The sequence below is a fragment of the Macaca mulatta genome, chromosome 16 (genome assembly GCF_049350105.2).
Source record: "Macaca mulatta isolate MMU2019108-1 chromosome 16, T2T-MMU8v2.0, whole genome shotgun sequence".
NCBI lineage: Eukaryota > Metazoa > Chordata > Mammalia > Primates > Cercopithecidae > Macaca > Macaca mulatta.
In genome coordinates, this window is record NC_133421.1 from 84,230,111 (window position 1) to 84,256,439 (window position 26,329).

The following is a 26,329-nucleotide window of genomic DNA, read 5'->3' on the forward strand; positions in this document are numbered from 1 at the left end:
GTGTGGGTGTGAGGGTGTGTGGGGTGTGTGTGTGTACATGTGGTGTGTGTGTGTGGTGTGTGGGGTGGTGTGTGCATGTGCGGGTGTGTGGGGATGTGTGGGTGTGTGTGTGTACATGTGGTGTGTGTGTCGTGTGTGGGGTGGTGTGTGCATGTGTGGGTGTGGGGGTGTGTGGGTATGTGTGTGTACATGTGGTGTGTGTGTGGTGTGTGGGTGTGTGTGTGTACATGTGTGTGTGTGGTGTGTGGGGTGGTGTGTGCATGTGTGGGTGTGGGGGGGTGTGGGTATGTGTGTGTACATGTGGTGTGTGTGTGTGGTGTGTGGGGTGGTGTGTGCATGTGTGGGTGTGAGGGTGTGTGGGGTGTGTGTGTGTACATGTGGTGTGTGTGTGTGGTGTGTGGGGTGGTGTGTGCATGTGTGGGTGTGTGGGTGTGTGTGTGTACATGTATGTGTGTGTGGTGTGTGGGGTGGTGTGTGGGTGTGTGGGTGTGTGGGTGTGTGGGTGTGTGTGTACATGTGGTGTGTGTGTGTGGTGTGTGGGGTGGTGTGTGCATGTGTGGGGGTGTGGGGGTGTGGGTGTGTGTGTACATGTGGGGTGTGTGTGTGGTGTGTGGGGTGGTGTGTGCATGTGTGTGGAGAGGAAGCAGGAGCTGGGAGTGATATAGATGTCTCCTCTTGCAGCAGCCACAGCCGGTGTGTGTTCCATTTTTTTTAGCTAGGACCAGACACTTTGCCAAATGCAAAGGACATGGCAATGCCACAGGGAACCCGCCTTTGAAGCAGCTGTGCTCTGGGCCCTGGAGTCCCCCAGGAGATGACAAATTCCTTGAAGAGATGGCCCACATCTGGGACTCCCAGGCTTTTTCCATGTCAAGGCCAGCATCTGGAGCCACTGTCCCCTCCCTAGGAGGCCCTTGTCCTTCTGTCTCTGAAACCTGTCCTGGAAAATGCTCTCCTCTCCAGGAGGGCAGAGCTAGGGGAGGACTGAGAATAATGAACACTGGCCGTGCGGCACCGAAGGGCGGGGAGCCTGGGGCCCTGCCTGGCACTGCACCACACTGAGACGCCCACCATCGCTGCCCTGGGGGGACAGCTCTTGGGGCTTCCAGAAAATTCAGATCTCATCTGGGAGGGGTGCATTCTTAGGGCAAACTCTGGGCATGTGATGTGTAGGACAGTGTGAGCAGCCCACACACTTATCCCTGTTATCCCTGCCTTTCAAGGCTGTGCTTGTCTTTCTGCTTCCTCGAAGACCGTCATCCTCCCTTCTCATTCTCCCAGGATGAGCTCAGGCCACATCTCTCCTGGAAGGCATCCCTGACTGCTCCAGGCCTTCCAGACCCCTCCCTCTGGGGTCCTTGTTGCCTGCAATGCTTATTTCTGTATTTAATCTCATGTCCCTGTGTTGTCATTGTCCTGTTGCACGGCATCCATTTTCAGGTAAGGCACAAAGGCAGGACCGATCTGGGCACCCAGAGATGCAGATGGAGCTCGGCGCCAGCCTTGTGAGCTGAATTGGAGGGTGAGAGCTCTGATCCTTCCATATTTTCCAGGAAAGGGGATCGGGAATGTATGAAAGCATTGGGCCTCTCTTCTCTCACCTCTATCCATTTGGGGAGTGGTTCTCAGTATCCTGTGCATCATGGTGAGAATGGGCAAATGCCCAAGGGTGGTGGACCCCACTGCCCGCTTTCCTCCCTCCCCACTGGCACTCAAGGAAGACGTCACCAAGAAGGCAGCCTCCCGACCAGCTCTGGGCATGGGATGCCTCTTTGGGATCTTGTTACAAATACAGGGCTCTCTAGGGAGCAGGGTGTGGGGAGGGTCTTCCCAACATGGGGGCTGGGGCACTATAGGGAGCCTGGCTCAGAGAGGGTCTCTACCTGACTCTGATGATGTGGGCCATGTAGCACAGTGAGGAAGGTTCTGGCCATGAGCTGGGAGCCCTGGCTCAGAATTTAGGGTCTGCTATTCACTAGTTATATGACTTCAGGCAAATCAGCAAAAGTCTCTTAGCATCAGTCTCCTCATCTGCGAAACAGGAATAAAAATACTCACCCTGCTGAGTACCAGGAGTTGAGCAGAGGCATTTGAAGGTGGTGGCATCCCTCTGAGAAACCTTCCTCTTTTGATCTTCTACATACCATGCAGTCTGTATATTTAAATCCTGCGCACCCATCCCAACACCCCTGCCAGGTCACTTTTAAATAAGATGCCTGGAGCTGGAAAGACAAACTAAACTGTCGTGATGGGAAGTGGGGAGGTCAGGAGTTGAACCCAGGTCTTCAGTGGGGTCCCACCTCTGACTTTCATGATGCAAGGTAGGGATTGCAACACTCAGGCAGGGGTGAGATGGGTGGAGAGATGGCAAGTGGAAGAGGCCTCCCTCTAAGTCTTATTTCATTCAATATCTATTTGCAGAACAGCAGGAAGTATCTTCAGGGGAAGTTAACAACACAACAAAGGCTGCTTCTGGGTGTCTGCTATGGATTGATGAGCTCCCCCAAAATTCATATGTTGAAGCCCTACCTCATAATGTGGTGATACTTAGGACATGAGCCTATGGAAGGTAATTAGGGTTAGATGAGGTCATGAGGATCAGGCCCTCGTCATGGGATTAGTGCCCTTATCAGAAGAGGAAGAAAGATCTCACTCTCTTTCTTAGTCCATTTAGGCTGTTATTTTAAAATACCACAGACTGGGTGGGTTATGAACAACAGAAATGTATTACTCACAATTCTGGAGGCTGGAAAGTCCAAGATCAAAGTGCTAGCAGATTCAGTGTCTGTTGAGGGCTCACCTTCTGGTTCATAAACAGTATTTTTTTTTGCTGTGTCTTCACACGGTGGAAGGGGCGAGACAGCTCTCTGGGGTCTCTTTTATAAGGGCACTAATCCTAATCATAAGGGCTCCATTCCCACAACTGAATTATCCCCAAGGATCCACCTCCTAATACCATCACACTGGGGATAGGCTTCAACACATGAATCCTGGAGAAATGCAAACACTCAGACCATAGCACTCTCTCTGCCATACGAGGATATAGAAAGATGGCAGCCATCTGCAAGTCCGGAAGAGAGTCCTCACCAGACACCAAATCTACCAACATCTTGATCTTGACTTTTCAACCTCCAGAACTATAATAAATAAAGGTCCCTTGTTTATAAACCACTCGGTTTACGGTATTTTATTACAGCAGCCTGAGCTGACTGAGACAACGTCCTGGTGTCTGTCCCAATGCTTCACTGTTCTGGCTTTTCAGCATGAGTCTCCTGGGCTCCTTCTCCCTGGAGGAGCCCTGTCTGGGGCAAGACCTTTGCAGAAACAGTGAGGCTTCTTGTCACTTTCCTCATTTGGGAATCAGGGATTTGGATGACGATTGGATTCCACCAACTAAGGTGTCTCTGAGGCCATTTGAAAGGCCCAGTTAGACAGAGGTTATCCTCCATGGTTCTTGGCCATTGCTGTTGGCAAACAAGGATTAGAAGAAACAGGAGACTTTCATGAAGCAGAGTTCCAGGGTATGTTTTCTAGCTTCCTGGGTGATAAGAGGCAGTGAGAGCAGTGACAACTTCTTCATCTGACTTCCATTAGGGAGATTCCTTGGATTGCAGCTTCATAAAATTATTCTCTAGTTTCCTGGATGTGGAAGGCAGTTGCTTGGCAGATACCAAGACTTCATGCTCCCTGTGTGACCCTAGGGGCCTCAAAAGTAGGCTGTTCTGGGTGTGAGGGAGGAGGGGGGGACAAGCTTAGGAGCGGCTTCTTCAGCCCTTTCCACAATATTATAAGCACCTAATTCCCTGAGTACCTTCCAGCTCAAAATACCTAGAGTGGGCACTAGACCTGAGTAGATACATACTCTTGGAAAGATCCAATCCCAGCAATAAGGCTGTTATTAACTAAGATAAAGGAAACCCACATTATACAGCTCCTCCTGTCTCTGGGTCAAGGGAGAGCGGGCAGGCAGGAGGGTCATCTTACAACCTCATGCCATGTGTTCTCATTCCATCCAGCAGGTGACTTGTGCCAGACACTGCTATACGAGGAGACACACTAGTGAACAAGACTGACGCCTTGCAGGTTCCTGATGGGTACTAGAAGCTCTGGTTCCAATGTGATCAGGGTGAACACTTCAACACAGTTTTCTTTTTAATAGATGGACCAGGAAATCAAAGGAGCTCTGTGTTACTCCATAAGGGCTGTGATTCTCAATAATAATCAATGGCTGTGGGTCTCAATAATGACCAAAATCCAGCAGCAATGCATTATAGTCAATGGTAGAACACTGCTGCATTTTGGTCATTCCTTGAAACTCATTTGCTTGAAACTCAGTTCTGCTACAAGTGCAGGGATGCATGCAGGAGAAATGTTAACTCAGCAGGCTTAGGTTGTCCAAACTCTGCATCTTCCCAAAAAAGGCTTAGCCCTTGCTTTGCTCCTGGGAGATAAGCTCTAAACCCTTGGAACATCCTGCCTGGTTAGAGTGTCTTTGTTTATCTGGGAGCTTTGACGCCATGCTGGATAGCTCATGTTAACAATGTGATTACGGCAGGGGCTTCTAGCCATGCTAGATGGTTGATGCCGTCAATGTAATTCCTGGGTGGGTGGCGGAACTCTGAGCTATGTAGTTTTCGTTTCATCTCTGGAGACTTAGGCACCGAGGTCAGTTCTACAGTGTTCCATAACTATATGACTGACCCCAATGAACTCTCTGGATACCAAGGCTTGGGTGAGTTAACCCCAGTGAACTCTCTGGATACCAAGGCTTGGGTGAGCATCCCTGGTTGGAGCACTTCGTGTGTGTTGTGACACATTGTTGCTAGGATGCGAGAATTAAACACTGTCTGCAAAATCCCACTGGGAGAGGACAGCTGGCAGCTTGCACCATGCACTTTTTACCTTTGCTGGTTTTAATCCATATCCTTTCAGTGTAATAAACCATAATCATGAGCATAACAGCTTTTCTGAGTTCTGAGTCCTTCTAGTGTAGCCGAGTCCAAAGCTCAGACTGCTTGCCAAGCAACAGCCAGTAAGTCGATAGACAAGCTATTGGAGCAAGGAAGATGGCTTTACAAGCCAGCAAACCAAGGAGATGGTGGACTCATGTCCTAAAGAACAGTCTTAAAAGGCATGAATCTCAAGCTTCTTTTTATATTGGGGAAGGCAGAACAAAGAGGAGGTTGAGCCAGGAAATGACAGGTGACAACAGACATCTGGGCCTCAGCTGAGGAGGTTGCATTACCTTCTTTGTCCTTGGTCAGGTCATGATGCTCCTATAAATCTTTAGCATAACACTGTAACTGCGTGTATGTCTGCCTTATTGCTTCAGGGGTGTTGCAAAGGGACTATTATTATCCTTGTTTTAAAGTTAAACTATAGCGAGGAGCAGTGGCTCATGCCTGTAATCCCAGCACTTTGGGAGGCCAAGGCAGGCAGATCACCTGAGGTCAGGAGTTCAAGACCAGCCTGGCCAACATGGTGAAACCCCGACTCTACTAAAAATACAAAAGTTAGCCAGATGTGGTAGTGGGCACCTGTTTTCCCAGCTAGTCAGGAGACTGAGGCAGGAGAATTGCTTGAACTCAGGAGGCAGAAGTTGCAGTGAGCCGAGATCACGCCACTGCATTCCAGCCTGAGCAACAGAGTAAGACTCTGTCTCAAAAAAAAAAAAAAAAAAAAAAAAGTTAAACTAGACACTAAATTCCTCCCACAGTTAGTTTGGGTTATATGCTAAAAGACATTGCACTTTAGGGGTATGGTCAGGAGCAAAATGGAGTTAGTTATTCTAGACCTCCTTTTCATGGTTATGCTTGTGAATCATTAAACCTGGGAGTGGTCTTGGGTACCCCCAACAAGAGATGGAAAGTTTGACTGAATTTTAGCACAATATGGTAACAGAGGGGAGAGCCAGCTGTTGTGATGATAGGGAAGTAGGATAAGGTACCATCAAGCTAGCTTCCAATGAAAAAGAGTGTTTACCTGGGAGTACTAGGTCCCACAGGTATAGGAAGGAGCATGGCAAATGAGGTGAGAAATTCTACTCAAATAGTGGCCAGGCACAGTGGCTCATGCCTGTAATCATTGCACTTTGGGAAGCCAAGGCGGACCAATCACCTGAGGTCAGGAGTTCGAGACTAGCCTTGCCAACATGATGAAACCCAGTCTCTACTAAAAATACAAAAAATTAGTCAAGCGTGGTGGCGCACATCTGTAATCCCAGCTATTTGGGGGGCTGAGGCAGGAGAATCACTTGAACCCGGGAAGCGGAGGTTGCAATGAGCCGAGATCGCGCCACTACACTCCAGTCTGGGTGACAGTGAGACTCCATCTAAGAAAGAAAGAAAAGAAAAGAAAAGAAAGAAAGAAAGAAAGAAAGAAAGAAAGAAAGAAGGAAGGAAGGAAGGAAGGAAGGAAGGAAGGAAGGAAGGAAGGAAGGAAGGAAGGAAGGAAGGAAAGAAGGAAAGAAAGAAAGAAAGAAAGAAAGAAAGAAAGAAAGAAAGAAAGAAAGAAAGAAAGAAAGAAAGAAAGAAAGAAAGAAAGAAAGAAAGAAAGAAAAGAAAGGAAGGAAGGAAGGATGGAAGGTAGGAAGGAAGGGAAAGAAAGAAAGAAAGAAAGAAAGAAAGAAAGGAGGGAGGGAGGGAGGGAGGGAGGGAGGGAAGGAAGGAAGGAGAGAGAAAGAAAGAAAGAAAGAAAGAAAGAAAGAAAGAAAGAAAGAAAGAAAGAAAGAAAGAAAGAAAGAAAGAAAGAAAGAAAGGAGGGAGGGAGGGAGGGAGGGAAGGAAGGAAGGAGAGAGAAAGAAAGAAAGAAAGAAAGAAAGAAAGAAAGAAAGAAAGAAAGAAAGAAAGAAAGAAAGAAAGAAAGAAAGAAGGAAAGAAAGAAAGAAAGAAAGGAAGGAAGGAAGGAAAAGAAAAGAAAAAAGAAATTCTACTCAAATAGTGATCTTGTTGAGAAGATGACCAAGTTAATTCAGTTATAGAGGTCAACATCATATATCTTTCACTTCATTAGACTTGCCAACATCTTTCCAAGGAAATTGTTTTTGGAATTGTCATGGATATTCGATTTTGCTTTATTTGTTTGCTATCATTTTTGTAATTAGTTTCTGCTACACTAGACCCTTTATCCATCAATACCACAGTGTTTATTCAAATACATTCCCACTACTTGTCTATGAATGTTATTGATTATTGAGTATTGATTAGAGAAAGAAAGAATCTCTTATATGGGTAGCAGGAACAGAAAAGTTAGCTTATAGAAAGAATTAAATCAGTAAATTTAGATACAATTGTGCAAATAAGCTAGTCTTGACAGGAAAGAGAAACCCTGGGAGATTCGACAAAACAAGAAAGGAAAATGGCAGAATGAGAATCGATTTGCATTCTTTCAACCATAAGAATGAGGATGTTGATCTGGTTAACTTCCTCTTGCTAGCAGGTCTTGGGAGAAATTGGAAAGACAAAGATTCAGATCGTGAAGGGCAAGAATAAGACAAGTAAAGCACAGTCACGTTGAGCTGCTGGTTTTGGTGACCTATGGCTCCCCGGCGACTATGATTGGAGTCTGAAGCTGAGAAGTCATGAGGCTAAATGTCCTGATTGTCTTGCGCAGCTGCTTAGGCCTTGCTGCTTGAAAGGAGACACCAGAAACCAGGAACCTGAGACTGGGATAAAGCAGATGCTTTCTCTCCTGGTGCTCTGGGAAGGGAGTTTGAAGTAATCTAGGCGCTTGCTGCTTGTGCCTTCATCCTGGGGGGTAGAATCACCTTGAGTGGAGGGAGAACACGTGTATCTGCCAAACTGTGATTCTCTAAGGGCAAAGATTATGTCTCTGTTTTTGTTTGTTTGTTTTGAGACAGAGTCTCACTCTGTCGCCCAGGCTGGAGGGCAGTGGCGCCATCTCGGCTCACTGCAAGCTCCACCTCCCGGGTTCACGCCATTCTCCTGCCTCAGCCTCCGGAGTAGCTGGGACTACAAGTGCCTGCCACCACCCCTAGCTGATTTTTTTTTTTTTTTTTTTTTTGGTACTTTTAGCAGAGACGGGTTTTCACGTGTTAGCCAGGATGGTCTTGATCTCCTGACCTCGTGATCCGCCCACTTTGGCCTCCCAAAGTGCTGGGATTACAGGTGTGAGCCACTACGCCCGGCCCCCAAAAGGAAACTCTTGATTTGACCTCCTGCAAACTCCCAGCCTGATCCTCTTCTCATCACAGTAAATTACACCCATGGTCCCCTTTTTCTCAGGCCAAACTCCAGTCACCTGGGCAACATCCTTGGCTCATCCTTTTGCTCACGCTCCAGCCATTGTGTTACCCCAAGACCCTCAGATCTGTCCACTTTTCTCCATTGCCCTCCCACCCCCCTCTTTCTCCCTGATTACCACAGGGCCTTCCCTCTTGAACAGGGACAAGAGCTCCCCAGTCTGACTCTTGTCCCTGTTCACTTTGGCTAGACTGCACTTTTAAAAACAGTTACCAGAGGTGGGGCGGGTGGATCACCTGAGGTCAGGAGTTCAAGACTAGCCTGACCAAATATGTTGAAACCCTGTCTCTGCTAAAAATACAAAAATTAACTGGGCATGGTGGCATGTGCCTGTAGTCCCAGCTACTCGGGAAGCTGAAGCAGGAGAATTGCTTGAAGCTGGGATGCGGAGGTTACAGTGAGCCGAGATTGTGCCACTGCACTCCCACCTGGACGACGAAACAAGGCTCCATCTCAAAAACAAACAAACAAAAAAACTCAAATATCAATACAAACACCACCATACCGACAATATTAGTACGGGTAAGTGGATGGTGGGAAAAGAGGAAGATACAGAATTCCTCATATTTTGTGCAGAGAGTCAATAGAAAGATTCAATATGTTGTTGAAAACGAGATGCAAACATGGACGCTCAGAGAGTGTTACGAGTTGGTGGGATGTCCACGCTGCGTGGGGACTGGGGGCAGCGCTGGTCAGAGCCTGGGCAGCAGACAGGACATGGGTCAGCCCAGAGAGGAATGGCAGAGCTCATGAAGGGTGAGGTTGGGGGTGGGGGAGTCTGGAAAATAACCGTGATTTCATCATTTTCTAGCCAAGTGATCCTTTATCTTTGAGCCTGTAGAGCGCCTTCACGGCATTTACCAAGGTCTTTTTCTTTATTTCGGTGATACCCATACTTGAACAGTGCCTAGTACTTAGTGGATGTTCAATACATGTTTTTGTTTATTTTTTATTTTTATTTATACATATTTTTAAGACAGAGTCTCCCTCTGTCACCCAAGCTGGAGTGCAGTGGTGCAATCTCGACTCACTGCAACCTCCACCTCCCAGGCTCAAGAGATTCTCATGTCTCAGCCTCCCAAGTAGCTGGGATTATAGGTGTGCACCACCATACCCAGCTAATTTTTGTACTTTTAGTAGAGATGGGGTTTCACCATGTTGGCCAGGTTGGTCTCGAACTCCTGGCCTCAAGTGATCCACCTACCTCGGCCTCCCAAAGTGCTGGATTACAGGAGTGAGCCACCGCGCCCGGCCTTTTCGAATGAATGACGGTGGGGAGCGAATAAGAGTCTCACTTGGGTACAGAGATTGACCTGACAGAGGGCAGCTGGGTGATCCTGGTTCATGTTCCCAGAAGGGAATTTCTGTTATTTAACCTCTGTCCTAACCACCAGATGGTCCCTCTGGGCAGGGGGCTCAGTAATTAGAGTCCAAGACTGAGCACCACCCCAGGGACCCAGGCAGGCAGTACTGAAGAACCTGCCAACCCCAGCTCACAGTTCTAGCTCTGGCATCTAGTTTGTGGATTATGTCACAGTCCCCAAAATGTATGGGCGATCTCCCCATATACCTCAAATTGAGAGTAGCAGCCAACTGCAATGCTCTTAAAAGAGGTAAGAAAACGTAACAATCGACACAAATAGAAAGTGTTACAGTGACGAAAGGTGGCTGTGATGTCCCAACATCTTCAGTCATGCTCGTCCAGGAAGCTCCCGACTTCCCTTCCCCACAAGTGGCAGGAGAGCAGCGGGCACAGCAGCCTGGAAACCTCTGCTCTCTTCTGTACTCGTCTTTCCTTGAGTTGGCCCATTACCAGAGTTTGGTTCCGTTTTTCTGTTTTCATGGGTTTAGGATTTTGAAACCCATTATTGACTGGAGCCTTGAACCCCACGGAATGCAAAGACAGGTCCGTTAACATTGCAGGTGGCTCACAGACTTGAGATCACGAACATCCACTGTGGCACAGGCGCCTCAGGGGAAAACGCATTCTTCTTGTGTTTTCTTCTGTGTTGGAGGCCTCAGAAGGAAGAAGGGCTCTGTCAGGCCCTAGGGACTGTGCAGAGAAGGGAATAGCCCCAGGTGGCACGGCTGCAGGAGATAAGGGACTAGGGGGCTGTTCCCTGAAGCTGGGGCCAGCACTGCCTCTAGAACCAGTCACTTCTCCAAAGAAATGTTGTTTATCTGCCAGGTGTGGTGGCTCATACCTGTAATCCCAGCACTTTGGGAAGCAGGCAGATCTCTTGAGGTCAGGAGTTCGAGACCAGCCTGGGCAACATGGTGGAAGCCTGTCTCTACAAAAAAAAATTTTTAATTAGCTGGGCGTGGCAGCATGTGCCTGTAACCCCAGCTACTCTGGAGGCTGAGGCAGGAGGATCGCTTGAGCCTGGAGGGGAAAGTTGCAGTAAACAGAGATCACACCATTGCGCTCCAGCCTGGGTGATGGAGCAAGACCCCATCTCTAGAAAGAAAATAAAAAAAGAAATTTTAAAAAAAGAAAGAAAAGAAAAGAAGAGAAGAGAAGAGAGAAAAGAAAAGAAAGGAAAGAAAGGGTTCTTTCTTCTGTGGGAGGGCCCTTCTCCCTGGACAGGATGTCAGTGGGCATCGGGACTCTCATCATCGGGCTGATTCTTCCTCCCTCAAGACCTTCTTTGTGGCCTGTTCACCCAGAGAACGGCTCCCAGCATGCCCAGGAGCAGAGGCAGCTCCAGGAGTAACAGGAACAGGAAGTGGGTGCTGCTGAGTAGGGACCTGTGGGAACATGGTGACAGGAAATGAGCTGCGTCCTGGGTCAGAGGTCTCAGGTCTTCTTAACTCTATGCCCAGATCCTAGCTTCCAATGTCTATGTGAGGGCAAGCCTGGAACCCCAGCCAGGACAGCCCCCTTGGCAGTGTACAGTCATGCTGCTCACCAGCGAGGCCTCCAGTCCTCCCTACACCCCCAGTCAACTCAGCCTGGCATTCAAGGTCCTGTCTGCCAACTCCCATCCAGCCTTTTTGGCTGGTCTCCCATAACTCCTCCTCACCTATCTTAAAGGGGTTTAGCATTCCCTGTCTCTTCTTACCTCGGCTTCTGCTGCATTCTGCACCCAGAGGGCCTCCCCACCCTCATCGCTACCTGTGCAAATGCTACCCACCTTTCAGGTGTCAGATCTGACGTCTTATCCTTGAAGGCCTTGGAGGTTGACCTTGCTCTGACTCTCTGCCTGTGGACCAGCACCTGACCCTGGGGTTCCTTATGTTCCCTGTTACTTTCTATGGGTGTGTAAGGCCCGGAACCTTATTGACCATCAATTCCACCCCCTCACCATCCTCCACCCACTTCCCAGGGTCTTGACCTCCCAACTTGTTTCTTTCACCTCAGCACAACTTGAGGCCACTCTCAGCTCACGGATAAATTTTAAAAATCAGACCAGGAGTGGTGGCTCGCACTTGTAATCCCAGCACTTTGGGAGGCCAAAGCAGGCGGATTGCTTGAACCCAAGAGTTCAGGACCAGCCTGGGCAACCTAGTGAGGCCTCATCTCTGAAAAAAAAAAAAAGAGAAAGAAAAGAAAGAAAGAAGGGAAGGAGGGAAGGAGGGAAGGAGGGAAGGAGGGAAGGAGGGAAGGAAGGAAGGAAGGAAGGAAGGAAGGAAGGAAGGAAGGAAGGAAGGAAGGAAGGAAGGAAGGAAGGAAGGAGAAAGAAGGAAGAAGGAAGAAGAAAGAAGGAAGGAAGGAAAGAAAGGAAGGAAGGAAGGAAGGAAGGAAGGAAGGAAGGAAGGAAGGAAGGAAGGAAGAAAGAAAGAAAGAAAGAAGGAAAGAAAGAGAAAAATCAAAATTATATCCTACCCCAGAATGCTGGATGAGCCCTCAGATGGGACTGAGGGTATTTGGGGGAGATGGAGGAGGGACTACACAGCAGGCCACAGGTCAAAATGCCCCCAAAGGTCCTTCCCAGCTTCTTCAATCTTGGGGCTCTCCCACTACACCTCTGGAGTCCCTTGTCCTCTGTCCCCTGACAGCTAAAATCCCATCAGTTTGCACAAAAGCATGGAGGAGGAAAAAAACAAAAAAGAAACAGTCAAGGAGTCCTAAAGCCAGCTCCGCGGGTGGAGCTCTGCAGACACATTCGCAGAACTCAAGATCGAGTGAACGAAAAAAAAAAAAAAAAACCAGAGTTGAACTGCAGAGGGAACTGGCAGGCCTTGAGTTCCAGGAGGACTGAGCCAGAGACACAGGCCTCTGCGCTGCGCTCTAGCAGGAGCAGGAGGGTCTGTGGTTTGGGCTTCAGCCTTGACCTGGGGGACTTGACCATAGCAGGCCGTGATGGAACCCAATAGCTAGCTCACAGGTGCCAACCTCTGGGGACTCCTCTGGACACCTCCAAGGTTGGTGAGCATCAGACTAATCCTCCAGACCCCTCTTCCAGCTTGGGAGGGCGAGAACACTGAACTTCCAGCTTCCCCCTTTCCCTCTAGCATTTTCCACTCCCCTACTCTGGTGCCTGGGGAGAGGGAGGCTGGAACAATATTTGTTCTTGGGCAGAAACTAGGAGCAGATGACAGAGGTGTCTCTCCTAACCCACTAGAGATCAAACCTCGATATGCCCTCTTGACCCCAGGAGGTGGGTAGGGCATGTTCAGGCCCGTCTCCTGCCACCCTTAGTCGTGTGGTGGCTCATACCTGTGTTGCAGAGTTTGCCTTCATGTTGCCAACACTTACATGGGAAATCTTATTTTCCTCAAAGGTAAACTGTGGTTGGGGCAGCCCACCTGAGGTTTGCAGTGACTTTACTGATACAAAGATGCAACAGTGGGGGCCTATGGGGGTTTCAGCCTGAGTACCCCCAGAAGACAGGGTTATCAGAGTTAACAAATAAAAGCATAGAATGTTTAGTTAAATTTGAAGTTCAGATAAACAACATATGCTTTTTTAGTATAAGTATAGCCCATGAAATAGTTGGGATATACTTATGCTAAAAAATGTTTTGTTGTTTGTCTGAACTTGCAGTTTAACTGGGCCTGCTGTTGTTGTATCTGGCAAACCCTGTTAGAGGAGAGGCCATGGGGCCAGACCTGTGGGAAAGTGGTGGGACCTGGCTCCACCTACCTGGTGAGGGGGCTGCTGGTCTTCTGGGTGGCTGCAGGTGTGAAAGCCAGGCTTGCTGTTGCAGTTGTCCATTCCAGGACTGGAGTTTGTGTGTCTAAACATACAAAGCAGAACACGGTTCACCCCTTCCATGGATGGCCCAGCTCTGGCTGTGGCCCTAAGACTTCTCCACCTAGGAATTAAGGAGCCTCTGCCTTGGGGTCCAAGACTCTCTGGTCAGTATCCAAAATATTACATGAATTATTTTCTAAAGAGAAGTTACTGAAGTATTACCATGTGAGAAATTCTGAGGAGCAGACTAAGGAGGGAATTTGCAATCACCAGTTGCATGGCACAGCTTAGCACACTCGACAGCGCTCTGCTCTCCTAGGGCTAGGCTAGCTCTTTTCTGAGTCTCAGCCACAGCCGAGGTGAACTCCTTACGGCCTGTTCTGTAGTGATTCGGCTGCTGGGCTTGTGGCCCTCTCGCTGAGCCACCTCTGGGGATCCCGGGATTCCTGGCTCTCTGCAGCCAGGCCCAGCGCCCTCCACCTCCGCTCTTCCCTCTCTGGCCCTTTCCTGTCTTGCAGCAGCTTTGAGATCTCACCCTCCCTATCCCCGTTGAAGTCTGGCTATATTAGATGCATCCCAGCCTCCGCTGTGTGCCAGTTCCTGCTGCACCACACCCTACTCACGCTGACAGTGTGTGTAGTGAGTTTTGATATTCAAAGTTTGCTTCTATAGCAGTCTAAAAATAAGAGATCATAGCATCATATTTGTCTTTTTTTAATATCATTTTCCTGTGATTAAATCAAGGTATAACTCACACATAATAAACTGTAAATATTTAAAGAGAACGATATGTTAAACTGATGTATGTGTATACCTGGTAACACCACCACCGTGGTCAGGACTGTGAGCATATTCATAATCCCCAAGACCGCCCTCCTCCTTACTCTGTCCCCAGGTGTTAGGGATTGAACTGTGGTCCCCTAAAAATTATATGTTGATACCCTAGTCTCCAGTACCTCAAAATGTCACTGTATTTGGAGCTAAAACCTTTCAAGAGGCAATTAAAATGAGTCTGTTAGGGTAAGTCCTAATGCCATCTGACTGGTGTCCTTCTCTGAAGAGGAGATGAGAACATGTGGGGAGACACCAGGGCGTGCGAGCACAGAGGGGCAACCTCAGGAAGGGGTAGCAAGAAGGCAGCCACCTGCAAGCCAGGGAGGGAGGCTTCAGGCTCAACTGAACCTGCCAGCATCTTGCTCTTGGACTTCCAGCCTCCAGAACTATGAGAAATACATTTCTGTTGTTTATGCCACCCAGTCTGTGGTATTTTGTTGTGACAGCCTTAGCTAAGGGATGATAGCACTGATCCATTTTCTCTTACTATCAATGAGTTTGCATTTTGCAGAATCTAATATAAATGGAATCCTACAGTGTAAATCAAGTTTTTGAGCTGGTTTCTTTCATTCAGCATAACTATGTTATCTTTGGTATATCAGTAGAATATTCCCTTTTATCGCAAGTTGTATTCTATTGTATGGGTAGTTCACTTTTTTTGTTGTTGTTTGTTTTGTTGTTGTTTTGTTTTGAGACAGAGTCTCTCTCTGTCTCTCAGGCTGCAGTGCAGTGGCATGACCTTGGCTCACTGCAACCTCCACCTCCCAGGTTCAAGCAATTCTCTGCCTCAGCCTCCCAAGTAGCTGGGACTACAGGTGAGTGCCATCACAGCCAGCTAGTTTCATTTTAATTTTTAGTAGAGACAGGGTTTTGTCATGTTGTCCAGGCTGATCTCAAACTCCTGGCCTCAAGCGATCCACCTGCCTCGGCCTCCCAAAGTGCTGGGATTACAGATGTGAGCTGCCATGCCCAGCCCATATGTCACATTTTTAAAAAAAATTCCACTCACTTGAATTGTTTCCAGTTTTTTGCTATTACAAATAAAGCTGCTATGAATGTTCACATACAAGCCTCTGTGTGAACATAAAACTTTATTATCATTTTGACTCAATATGGAAGAACTGAGGGGCTGGATCATCTCTGGCAGGCATACGTTCCATGTCTGAAGAAACTGCAAACTCTTTTCCCAGGTGGTTGTATCATGTGCATTCCCACCTGCAGGGTGTGAGGCTCCAGGTGCTCTAGAGTGTCTCCAACACTTGGTGTCAAGGTCACTAATGTTAACTTTTGTTACAGGCTGAAAGAATAAGTCATGACCAACTCATTATATCACTGGAGGCTATGTGAGCGAACAGAAAACTATTCTTTTGAAAGCAGGATGTTGGAAAACGGCAACTGTGTCTGTTGCCAGACGGGGCGCTGAGGGCAGTCACACCCAAAGTGCAGTGTTCCTTGTGATTATCTATATGAACACCTGAAAACTGTTGTACAAAGAAAGCAATTATGTGAACCTGTGATAAATCAAGCAGCTGACCAACCATTACCTCTCCCTCCCTGCTCTTTCTACCTAATAAATACAAAGGGCTGTAGAAGCTCAGGGCCCTCGTTCACTAGAAGCAAGGAGCTCCCTGACCCCTTCTTCAAAACAGATCTCTTTGTCTTTGTCTTCATTTCTGCATTCATCCCCCTTTGTTCAATCCTGTAGCAACCATCAGCGACAAGTGGTGGCCGGGACAGGAACGTGAGCAAAGAAGTTCTGCTGGAGCAGAGAAAGAGAAACTGACAAGACGAATGAGAAACCCCGGCACAAGTCAGCCAGCAGCCAATATAAGGTCAGTGGCCTAGAGAGGTACTGGGAATGGGAAGTTTTCTGAATCAGGGTAACATGGGGCAGAATTTGTCTATTGAGGTGCAACATTATGTGCATTTGCTTAAAGTTTTACTTAAATAATCTGGTGCTCAGGTTAGTTCTCAAACGTTTACTAAGATGCTGAAGAAGGTCGCTACACATAACCCATGGTTTCCACAGACAGGCAGTCTCAATGTAGAAATCTGGGACAGAGTAGGAGAAGGATTAAAACGGGCTCACCAAAAAGGTCTTAAAGTTGATCTTTCTGTTTTTTCTGCTTGGAGTTTTATCCATACAGTCCTCCTGCCATTATCTCCTTCTTATTCTGCTAGACAGCAGAAGTCATTTTCTGAGTCTAAAAATCTGAAAGAATCTTTTGTCTCACCCACAGTACCAATTAAAAATAATAAACAGCAGGAGGATGAAAATTGGCCTGTGTCGCCCCCTCCAGTAGCAGAAATATCTGTACCACCTCCTTCAGTAGCAGAAATAGAGACCCCAGTACAAAGAATTTTATGCTCTGCTGCTATAGTTGGAGAGCCCTTAGGACCCTGCACTTTTCCTATTTCCATAAGGCCCGATCCAAATAATCCGCAGCAGTTTATTCATGAACACACCCCACTACAGTTTAAGTTGCTGAAGGAATTGAAAGCTAGTGTAGTTAATAATGGAGTACAGCCGGGCGCGGTGGCTCAAGCCTGTAATCCCAGCACTTTGGGAGGCCGAGACGGGCGGATCACGAGGTCAGGAGATCGAGACCATCCTGGCTAACACAGTGAAACCCCGTCTCTACTAAAAATACAAAAAAAAAAAAACTTAGCCGGGCGAGGTGGCAGGCGCCTGTAGTCCCAGCTACTGGGGAGGCTGAGGCAGGAGAATGGCGTGAACCCGGGAGGCGGAGCTTGCAGTGAGCTGAGATCCGGCCACTGCACTCCAGCCTGGGTGACAGAGCGAGACTCCGTCTCAAAATAAATAAATAAATAAATAAATAAATAATGGAGTACAAAGCCCATTTACTTTAGGATTGCTAGAATCTATATTTGACGCTATGCACCTTCCACCCTTTGATGTAAAGCATTTGGCTCGCACTCGTTTGTCTGCTAGTGCATACCTGACATGGAATTTAAATTGGCAAGAACTGTGTGCACACCAGGCTAGACAGAATCGTGCTGATGGACACAGAGACATTACAGAGGATATGCTATTAGATAACGGTCCTTATTAAGATCTGGAACATCAAACGGCACTCCCAGACGCTGCTTACAAGCGGTGTGCCTTGGCTGCTAAACGTGCCTGGGCCACAATTCCTGAGGAAGGGGTCCCACCCAGTACAATCTTTTTTACATATCATGCAAGGGTGGCTTATGCATATTTTCTTGCAAGAGGCAGTGAAGCATCAGATTCCTCATACTGTGGCTGCAGAAATGCTAACCTTAACTCTAGCTTTTGAGAATGCAAATGCAGATTGTAGATGTGCACTGGCACCTGTGAGATGTACAAAAAACTTGGGAAATTTTCTCAAAGCTTGTCGAGATGTGGGAACTGAGCCTTATTGCTCTACAATGTTGGCTCAAGCAACGGCTAATTTAGTAGTGGACAAATCTAAAAAGGGCCAAGGGGCGAATCCTAAAATGGAAAAATGTTATAATTGTGGAAAAATCGGACACTTCAAAAAAGAACACCGTCAGACCTCTGGGCAGAAGGGATCTTTTTTTTTTTTTTTTTTGGAAACGGAGTCTCGCTCTGCCGCCCAGGCTGGAGTGCAGTGGAGTGATCTCGGCTCACCGCAAGCCCCGCCTCCCGGGTTCCCGCCATTCTCCTGCCTCAGCCTCCCGAGCAACTGGGACTACAGGCGCCGCCACCACGCCCGGCTAATTTTTTGTATTTTTAGTAGAGACGGGGCAGAAGGGATCTTATAATACAGTTCCCTGCACCCCCCAACAGAAAAAAACACGAGGATTTTGCTATCACTGCAATAAAGGAAATCATTGGGCTAGTCAATGCCACTCAAAATTTCATCAGAATGGCACCCCTTGTGGGGAAACGAGAAGGAGACCTGGACCCGGGCCCCACAAACAATGGAGGCATTCCCCATCCAGCCCACAGCCCCGTCTCAGGGATGGGATGCCAGAGGCACATTGATTCCCACTCCCCAGGAACACCCTGAAGCGCAGGATTCGATCTCCCAGTCAGAGAACAGGTAACGTTAGTGGGAGGAGACAAACCCACCAACCTTCCCACTGGTATTTGGGGACCTTTGCCAACAGGATATATGGGATTAATTTTGGGTAAAAGCTGTCTTAATTTACAGGGCATTACTATAGTCTCAGGAGTTATGGAGGAGAAATTCAAGTAGCGGTAATGTCACAAGATCTTTGGGGTTTTGAACCTGGAGAATGTATTGCTCAGCTACTGCTTATTTCCTGCAAGTTACACCCTTCTCCATGGAGGTCGGGAGTTCGAGACCAGCCTGTCCAACATGGAGAAACACCATCTCTACTAACAATACAAAATTAGCCAGGCGTGGTAGTGCATGCCTATAATCCCAGGTACTCAGGAGGCTGAGGCAAGAGAATCTCTTGAACCCAGGAGGTGGAAGTTGTGGTGAGCCGAGATCTTGCCATTGCGCTCCAGCCTGCAGCCTGGGCAACAAGAGCGAAACTCCATCTCAAAAAAAAAAAAAAAAGAATTGATATTATCTGGTCCTGAACTCACCAAAGGGCCATCTGAGCCTGACATTTTCTTTGTGAAAAGACTGCAAATGACAAATTCTATTTCATTAATAGATACAGAGCTATTCTAGTTATCTATTTCTTCTTGTGACTGGTAGTTTGCACCTTTCAAGGATGTTTTTCCATTTCATTTAACTTGTTGAATATATTGACATAAAAGTTGTTTATGACACATATTCCTTTATTATTCTTTTAGTAGCTGTAAAATCTGTTGTAATGCTACCTCTCTCATTTCTGATGTTAATAATTGACGTCTTCTCTCTTGTTTTTCCTGATCAGTCAAGCTAGAAGTTTAACAGTGTTTTTGATGTTCTCACAATGTGTGAGATGTATCTCATTTCATTTTTTCCCCATTACTTTTGTTTGCGATTTCATTAATTTTTCACTGTGGTCTTAATATTATCTGTGTTCTGGTCTTTGCTTTGAGTTTACCTTAATCTTTTTTTTTCCCTTGTTTCTTAAGCTAAGGCCATTGACTTGAGGCCCTTCTCCTTTTCTGACACAGGCACTTAGTGCTATAAAGAAGTTCCAAGAAGGCACTGGCAAGGACTGGGGTCTCTGGTTACCAGGGAAAGGGGTCCCTTTGGCCCATGGGCTGAAACTGGAACCATCACCCTGTCATCTGTGGGCAACAGACTCGGACACTGAGCTGTTCAGAGAAAAACAAAATGTGCCTAGAAAGGCTTAATCCCATCCTGGAGGGAGCCCTGGGAGCCATGGGGGCATTGAAGAGATCCCCTCAATCCCAAGCGGTCCTTCAGGGTCCTATGAGACCTGTCTTAGTCTACTTTTTCTTGGTTATAACAGAATATCTGGAATTGAGTAATTTATAAAGAAAAGGAATTTGTTTCTTACAGTTATGAAGGCTAAGATGGCCGAGGTTGAGGAGCCACATCTTGGGAGGGCCTTCTTGATGGTAGGGACTCTGCAGAGTCCCAAGGTGGTTCAAGGCATCTCGTGGTGATGGAACTGAGTGTGCTAGGTCAGGTCTGTCTGCCTTTTCTTATAAAGCCACCAGTTCCATTCCCATGATATCTCATTCATTCTTTAATCCACGAATGGATTAATTCATTCATGGGAACTCTACCCCCATGACCCAGTCACCTTTTAAAGGCCTCGTCTATCAATACTGCCACATTGGGGATTAAGTTTCAACACGAGTTTTTGGGGGGACAAATATTCAAACCATAGCAAGACCTCAGGACTCAGCCACCCTCTGTCATAGGTGACTCTGAGTGACAGTTAATTTACTCAAGTGGGACCTCAGGGACCAGGACAGAGCAGGACCTGAGAGACACACACATATATACACTTCCTCTTACCTGGCTTAATGGTCACTTGAACGTTGACCCCAAGATCAATTCCAGTTTTCTCAATCCCACACCAATAACTGTCAGCATCATCTCTTTTAAGATTCTCCATGGTCACGGTGAATATGCGGTTTTTCTGATTGTCCCTGATGGACACCCGATTCTTCTTCACCTCCTGCTCTGATCCATTTGTTCTAACAAGGATGTTACAGCCATTCCAATCAGCTCCTCGACACCACCACTTCAAGTAAGTTTCCCAGCCTGAGCCGTAAGCACACTGCACAGTCAACGAGCCCCACTCCAAGCCATTCACTGTTGTTGGACCAGTGATTTCAGTGGCAATGGAGTAGCCTGGAAAACACAAATTCATGTGCTGTCACCTCCCACCCCAAGGGCAGGGCCACAGCCTCCTGCATTGGGAGTAGTGGCCAAATCCAACTGCCTCATAACAGTCAAGGAAGGAATACATTTTCCACAAGACAAATCTTTGTCCTTCAAAATTCCACTGGGTCAAAGTCACCAGGAAAATCACTGAAGAGCACAATTGCAGATCCCCAACGAAACACAAATGTTGACACTGAGCAATAGTAGCTTCCTGCAGTTCACCCCTCTCCCTCTCCCTATGGCCAACAAATCATTATATTCCAAGGAACGCTCTTTTGCAACCATCTTTCTGTTATACTGGTCTGATGGGGAGGAAATTGCAGAAGACCCTTTTCCAGGAGAATGATTGCTGCCTTGACGATTGGCTATTCCTGGTGATTCTGATGGTTTCTGGTGGCTCTGCTGTAGTTAATCACCCTGAATGAATCCCTTTGAAATTGACCAAATAGTGATACCAACTGATCTCTATGTGCTATGGGATCCACATCACACAGATCTCCATTTCGCCATACATTGTTATAAATTCCAGTTCCAAAATTCCTAGGAAAAGCTAACTTAGATAAACGCAAGTAAAGGTTAGGTATAAACAGAGCGGCACCCATTCCACACTCTCCTGCATCTTATAAGTTCTTCTCTAAACATAATGGACATGATTCAAGTCAGCTAAAGGGTGAGGGATGGGGCATACCTAATTAGCTCCACTTTTCAAACAATTTGCTCCAGGACAAGACTAGTCTGCATGAACTTGTCAGCCTAATCTTTCACTTGAAAACAATTCAAAACAGTGGAAATACCTTAAGTGAGACCTTTGTCAGAAAATCTTTAAATTCAACTGACCTAAAGGGAGACCCAGCTAAAGAAACGATTGATTTTGATTATTTGTGCACCGGTAATAAAGCGTAGCTGTGATTACTGCAGCATAAACTTGAGATCGAACTAGAAGCACATTGGAGCACTTGAAGAAGCCCTGGGAGCAATTCCCATGGAAGGAGAGAAGTTGTCTCTGAAACTCCAAGAGACACCCAAGGTCATGGTTAAGAGCTCAGGCTGTGCCAGAGGGCTTGGGTTTGAATCCTGGCTCTACCACTTACAAGTTTTGTGAACCTGGGCAAATTAACCTCTCTGTGTGATATGGTTTGGCTATGTCCTCACCCAAATCTCATCTTGAATTGTAGCTTCCATAATTCCCACGTGTTGCTGGGGGGACCCGGTGGGAGATAATTGAATCATGGGGTGGTTTTCCCCACACTGTTCTCATGGTAGTGAATACATCTCACGAGATCTGATGGTTATATAAAGGGAAACCCCTTTTGCTTGGCTCTTATTCTCTCTCTTGCCTGCTGCCATGTAAGACGTGCCTTTCACCTTCCACCATGACTGTGAAGCCTCCCCAGTCAAGTGGAACTGTGAGTCCATTAAACCTCTTTTTCTTTATAATTTACCCAACCTCGGGTATGTCTTTATCAACAGCGTGAAAATGGACTAACACACTGTGCCTTCGTTTCCTATAAGTGGGAATAATAATGGCATCTACCTCTATGTTACTGTATTATGTTTGTTATTATTATTATTACCCCTGGAACAATGAAAACTTTAGACTTCATTGGAATGTCTTGAAAAACCAGGGTTCACCATGGTAGGAGTGGAAGACAGTTTCACCACAAACAGGCAGAGCTGCACAACCCGAGGAATTCCTGGAACAGAAATTGGACTCTATGCCCAAATCTGCTTTCTATGGCATCCGAAGGGAACTAAGAAACTGCACACGACCTCCTAGGGAAAGATGGATTTGGGGGCTTCATTTGTTCACTCTGAAAAAAGTTCTGCATCAGAATGGAAAAACAACAATTAAGGTAAATATTTAAAGAAAAAATACATCTGGAAGTTATATAGGAAATAAGAGCTGGGTGTGGGAGCTCACACCTGTAATTTCAGCACTTTGGGAGGCTGAGGCAGGAGAATCACTTGAGCCCTGGAGCTTGAAAGCAGGCCTGGAAACATAGCGAGACTAAATAAATAAATAAATAAATATTAGCTGGGTGTTGCACTGTATGCCTGTAGTCCTAGCTACTTACTTAGAAGGTTAAGGTAGGAGGATGGCTTGAGCCTGGGAGGTCAAGGCTGCAATGAACCCTGATCCCAGCACTGTACTCCAGACTGGGTGACAGAGCAAACCCTGTCTCAGAAGGAAGGAAAGGAAGCAGAATACATCTGAAAATTTTTTACAGAAAATAAATTTGAAGCCAGGCATGGTGGCTCACACCTATAATCCCCACACTTTGGGAGGCCAAAGTGGGAGGATCACTTGAGCCCAGGAGTTTGAGACCAGCCTGGGCATTAAAGTGAGTCCTCATCTCTACAAAATAATAATAATAATAATAATAATAATCATCATCATCATCATCATCGACTTTAAAAGAAAATAAATTCGAGATTGGAAGGAAAAATTTTCTTACAAAGCTTGATCTGAGTGTAGATAATATAAGAAGTACATAGATTTGTTACATTTTAGCAGAAATGAAAACACTGCATATCAAAATTTGTTGACATGACAGCCAAAGCTGTACTCAAATATAAATCCTTGGAAAAAAATGTTTGATGATTCCTCAAAAACTTAAACATAGAGTTAACATAGGATTCAGCAATTATACCCCTAGATACATACCCAAAAGAACTGAAAACATATCTCCACACAAAACCATGCTATGAAAGCTCATAACATTATTCCTAACAATGTTTAAAAGGTGGAAACAACCCTAAGGTTCATTAACAAATGACTGGAGAAACCAAATGTGGTATATCCACTGTGAAATATTATGCAGCCATGAAAAAGAATGAAGCTCTGATTTGTGCTACAACACTGAGGAACCTTGAAACATCATGCTAAGTGAAAGAAGCCAGACATGGAATGTCACATGTTATATGATTCCATTCATATGGAATGTCCAGAACAGGCAGATTCCTAGAGACAAGAAAGTAGATTAGTGGATGCCAAGGGCTGGGGAAGGGGTTAACTGCTAATGTGTATGGGGTTTCTTTTTGAGGTGAGGAAAATGTTCTGGAATTAGATAGAGGTGATCTTTGTACAACTTTGTGAATGTACCAAAAGCCACCGAGTTATACACTGTGAGTAAATTTTATGGTGTATGAATTATATCTCAATTGGACAAAACTAAATTCTTAGTCTTAACATAATTTAATTAATTTAGAAAGAAAAATAATCACAATATTTCATTTATTAAAGATAACAAGTGCTAATCCCAAGGAAATAAGAAGAAATTACATCTATAAGAAATGAATAATTAGATAATAAAATCAGTTAACATTAACCAACCAGATCTCAAAACTGACTAGTTCAATGTAGGAGAAAAGAGAATGCGGGAAAAGGAGAAGCAACAATAACGTGGAAAATCTTGTGGCACATGTAATCAAAATGAGCACCGTCATTCCTCGATATCCAGAGGGAATTGGTTCCAGGACCCTGTGGCTATGAAAATCTACAGATGCTCAAGTCCTTGATATAAAATGCCATGATATTTACATATAACCTACACACATCCTCCCATACACTTTAAATCTCTCTAGATTATTTATAATTCTAATGCAATGTAATTGCTACGTCACACATAGTTGTTAGACTGTACTGTTCAGGGAATAATGAAAAGAAAAAGTCTGTACATGTTCAGCGCAAGTAGAGGGTTTTCTTTTCCAAATATTTTCCACCTGTAGTTGGTTAAATTGACAGATGAGGAACCCATGGATATATATGTAGGGCTGACTGTATATTACAACACGTATTAAAATTTTAAATTATAAAAGGATGCTTTATAACTACAGAACTTTATGCTAATATATACTTAATAATATTGTTAGCTTTCTTGGTGGAGGGGGGGTGGAAATGATATAATTTATTCAAAAACAAGCAAAAAAAACCCTGAATAGATAATAATCATGGTGGGGGTGGGGGGGAATCCAAACTATTCAAAGAATTTACCCTAGATCAAGGCTCTGTTGTCAGATAGCCTTATAGGAAATTTTGCAAGATTCTAAGGGAAAAAAATCCTTTATGATCTAATTCCAGAGCATTAAAAAATGGAAATCTGGCCAGGCACAGTGGCTCACACATGTAATCCCAGTACTTTGGGAGGCCAAGGTGGGCGGATTACGAGGTCAAGGAGCCAAGACCAGGCAGGCCAACATGGTGAAACCCCGTCTCTACTAAAAATACAAAAAAGTTAGCCGGGCATGGTGGTGCACACCTGTAATCCCAGCTACTTGGGAGGCTGAGGCAGGAGAATTGCTTGAACCTGGGAGGCAGAGGTTGCAGTGAGCCGATATTGTGCCACCGCACTCCAGCCTGTGCAACAGAGCAAGACTCCTTCTCAGATAACGATTACGCACTGTCTAGCTGCCTGTCTTCCTCTTTATACTCTGAGCTCTTTAGAGGAAGTCTCTCAGCGGTAGCTAAGAACCAGTCAAGACCATGTATGTAGGCGTCTAAACCATCCAGATGCTTGAGCCCGCCATGACTGACTGAGTGGGTCTGAGCCAGAACCCGAGTATCCGTGCTCTTTAAAAGTTCTTCAAGAATGGACTCATTCATTAGTTCCTTCCTTCATTCATATCTGTTCATTCATCTGTTTATATAGAAGGGTCAGGGTTGAGAACCCTAAGGTTCATTAAAGTGAGTCCTCATCTCTACAAATAGTAATAGTAATAATAATCAACTTTAAAAGGAAATAAATTTGAGATTGGAAGGAAACATTTTCTTACAAAGCTTGATCTGAGTATAGATCATATGAGAAGCACATAGATTTGTTACATTTTAACAGAAATGAAAACACTGCATATCAAAATTTGTTGACATGACAGCCAAAGCTGTACTCAAATATAAATCTTTGGAAAAAAATGTTTGATGATTCCTCAAAAAGTTAAACATAGAGTTAACATAGGATTCAGTAATTATACCCTTAGATATATACCCAAAAGAACTGAAAACATATCTCCACACAAAACCGCGCTATGAAAGTTCCAACAAGAAGCTATTCTTGTTTTGTTTTGTCTTTGTTTCTGCAGCATCTAACACAGAACCTGTCAGATAACAAAAACTTGACTGCTATTTAATGAATATGGGCAGGGATGGATGAATTGGCGCTGTCATTTTCCCTGACGTGTCTCCTTCCTAAGAACAGAGCATCTCTGTCTCCAGCCCAGCCTCTGTCATTCCAGCACCTTAAAGCTCCAGCCACACTCACCTGCGAGGATGAGAAGCAGCAGAGCCTGGGACAGCCACATGGTACTGTCTCCTCTCCTCTCCTGGGTGATCACAGGTGTCTGGCGCCCTTCAGACACTTGAATCCAAGCTCGGAAGTCAATGCCGCAAACCTACTTGAATCTCCTTCAAGTTTCTTGCTCACTTCCTATTATGTCTGTAGCTACTTCTCTATTTTACATATTAGGAGAAAAGAAGTGTCATTCTTTGCTATGGTACAGTGTGTGTTGCAAGGTGTGTCCAAACTTTTGTGCATGTAGGAAAGAAAATGGGTCCAGGCCTGCTCAGGTTTGCACGGCAGTGCATGTGGGAGCCAAGGAGCAGGAGGAGCCAGGAGGAACCCAGGCATTGAGGAGCTGTGGGATCTACTGCCAGGAGGAGAGGACAGACAAGGCTGGCCATGAGGAGTGCAGGGAGACAAGCAGTTTGGGAAGCCCACAGTGCACAGCACTCACACCCAGCCTTGCTGGAGAAAGCCCATGCCCCAGGCTCCTTCCAGGCAGCCCCACTGTAAGACATCTCATTGCCTCTTCCTGCTCTGGGCTGTCTG

General features: G+C 46.0%; 2 protein-coding genes across 5 annotated transcripts in view; one reads left to right on the top strand and one right to left on the bottom strand.

Moving 5' to 3' along the window:
• The window catches only part of RAB37 (RAB37, member RAS oncogene family), a 273,228-nt gene that overhangs the window by 81,960 nt on the left and 164,939 nt on the right, over nt 1-26,329 (top strand). The window lies entirely within an intron of this gene.
• CD300LD (CD300 molecule like family member d) lies at nt 9,180-25,883 on the bottom strand. Of its 4 annotated transcripts, none has more exons than XR_013407215.1 (6): nt 25,763-25,883; nt 20,136-20,474; nt 13,348-13,441; nt 12,088-12,260; nt 10,713-11,009; nt 9,180-9,250 (listed from the first exon to the last, which is right to left on the bottom strand). XR_013407215.1 is itself a non-coding variant. In XM_001091451.5 (4 exons), exons 1-4 carry the CDS (start codon nt 25,800-25,802, stop codon nt 10,898-10,900), a joined length of 585 nt encoding a protein of 194 aa, XP_001091451.2. In that variant the 5' UTR covers nt 25,803-25,883; the 3' UTR covers nt 9,180-10,897. The 4 variants fall into 4 exon arrangements, 2 of the variants coding, with proteins under 2 accessions (XP_001091451.2, XP_077828825.1); XR_013407216.1 differs by having other exon boundaries at nt 9,180-9,262; XM_001091451.5 differs by lacking the exon at nt 12,088-12,260 and having other exon boundaries at nt 9,180-11,009.

Coding starts and splice junctions, on each gene's coding strand:
- CD300LD (XM_001091451.5), bottom strand. CDS start 25,802: ATGTGGCTGTCCCAGGCTCTGCTGCTTCTCATCCTCGCAG. Junction 20,475..25,762: donor GCTGCTTCTCATCCTCGCAG/GTGAGTGTGGCT, acceptor TGTGTTTTCCAG/GCTACTCCATTGCCACTGAA. Junction 13,442..20,135: donor TCAAGTGACCATTAAGCCAG/GTAAGAGGAAGT, acceptor TTGTATGTTTAG/ACACACAAACTCCAGTCCTG.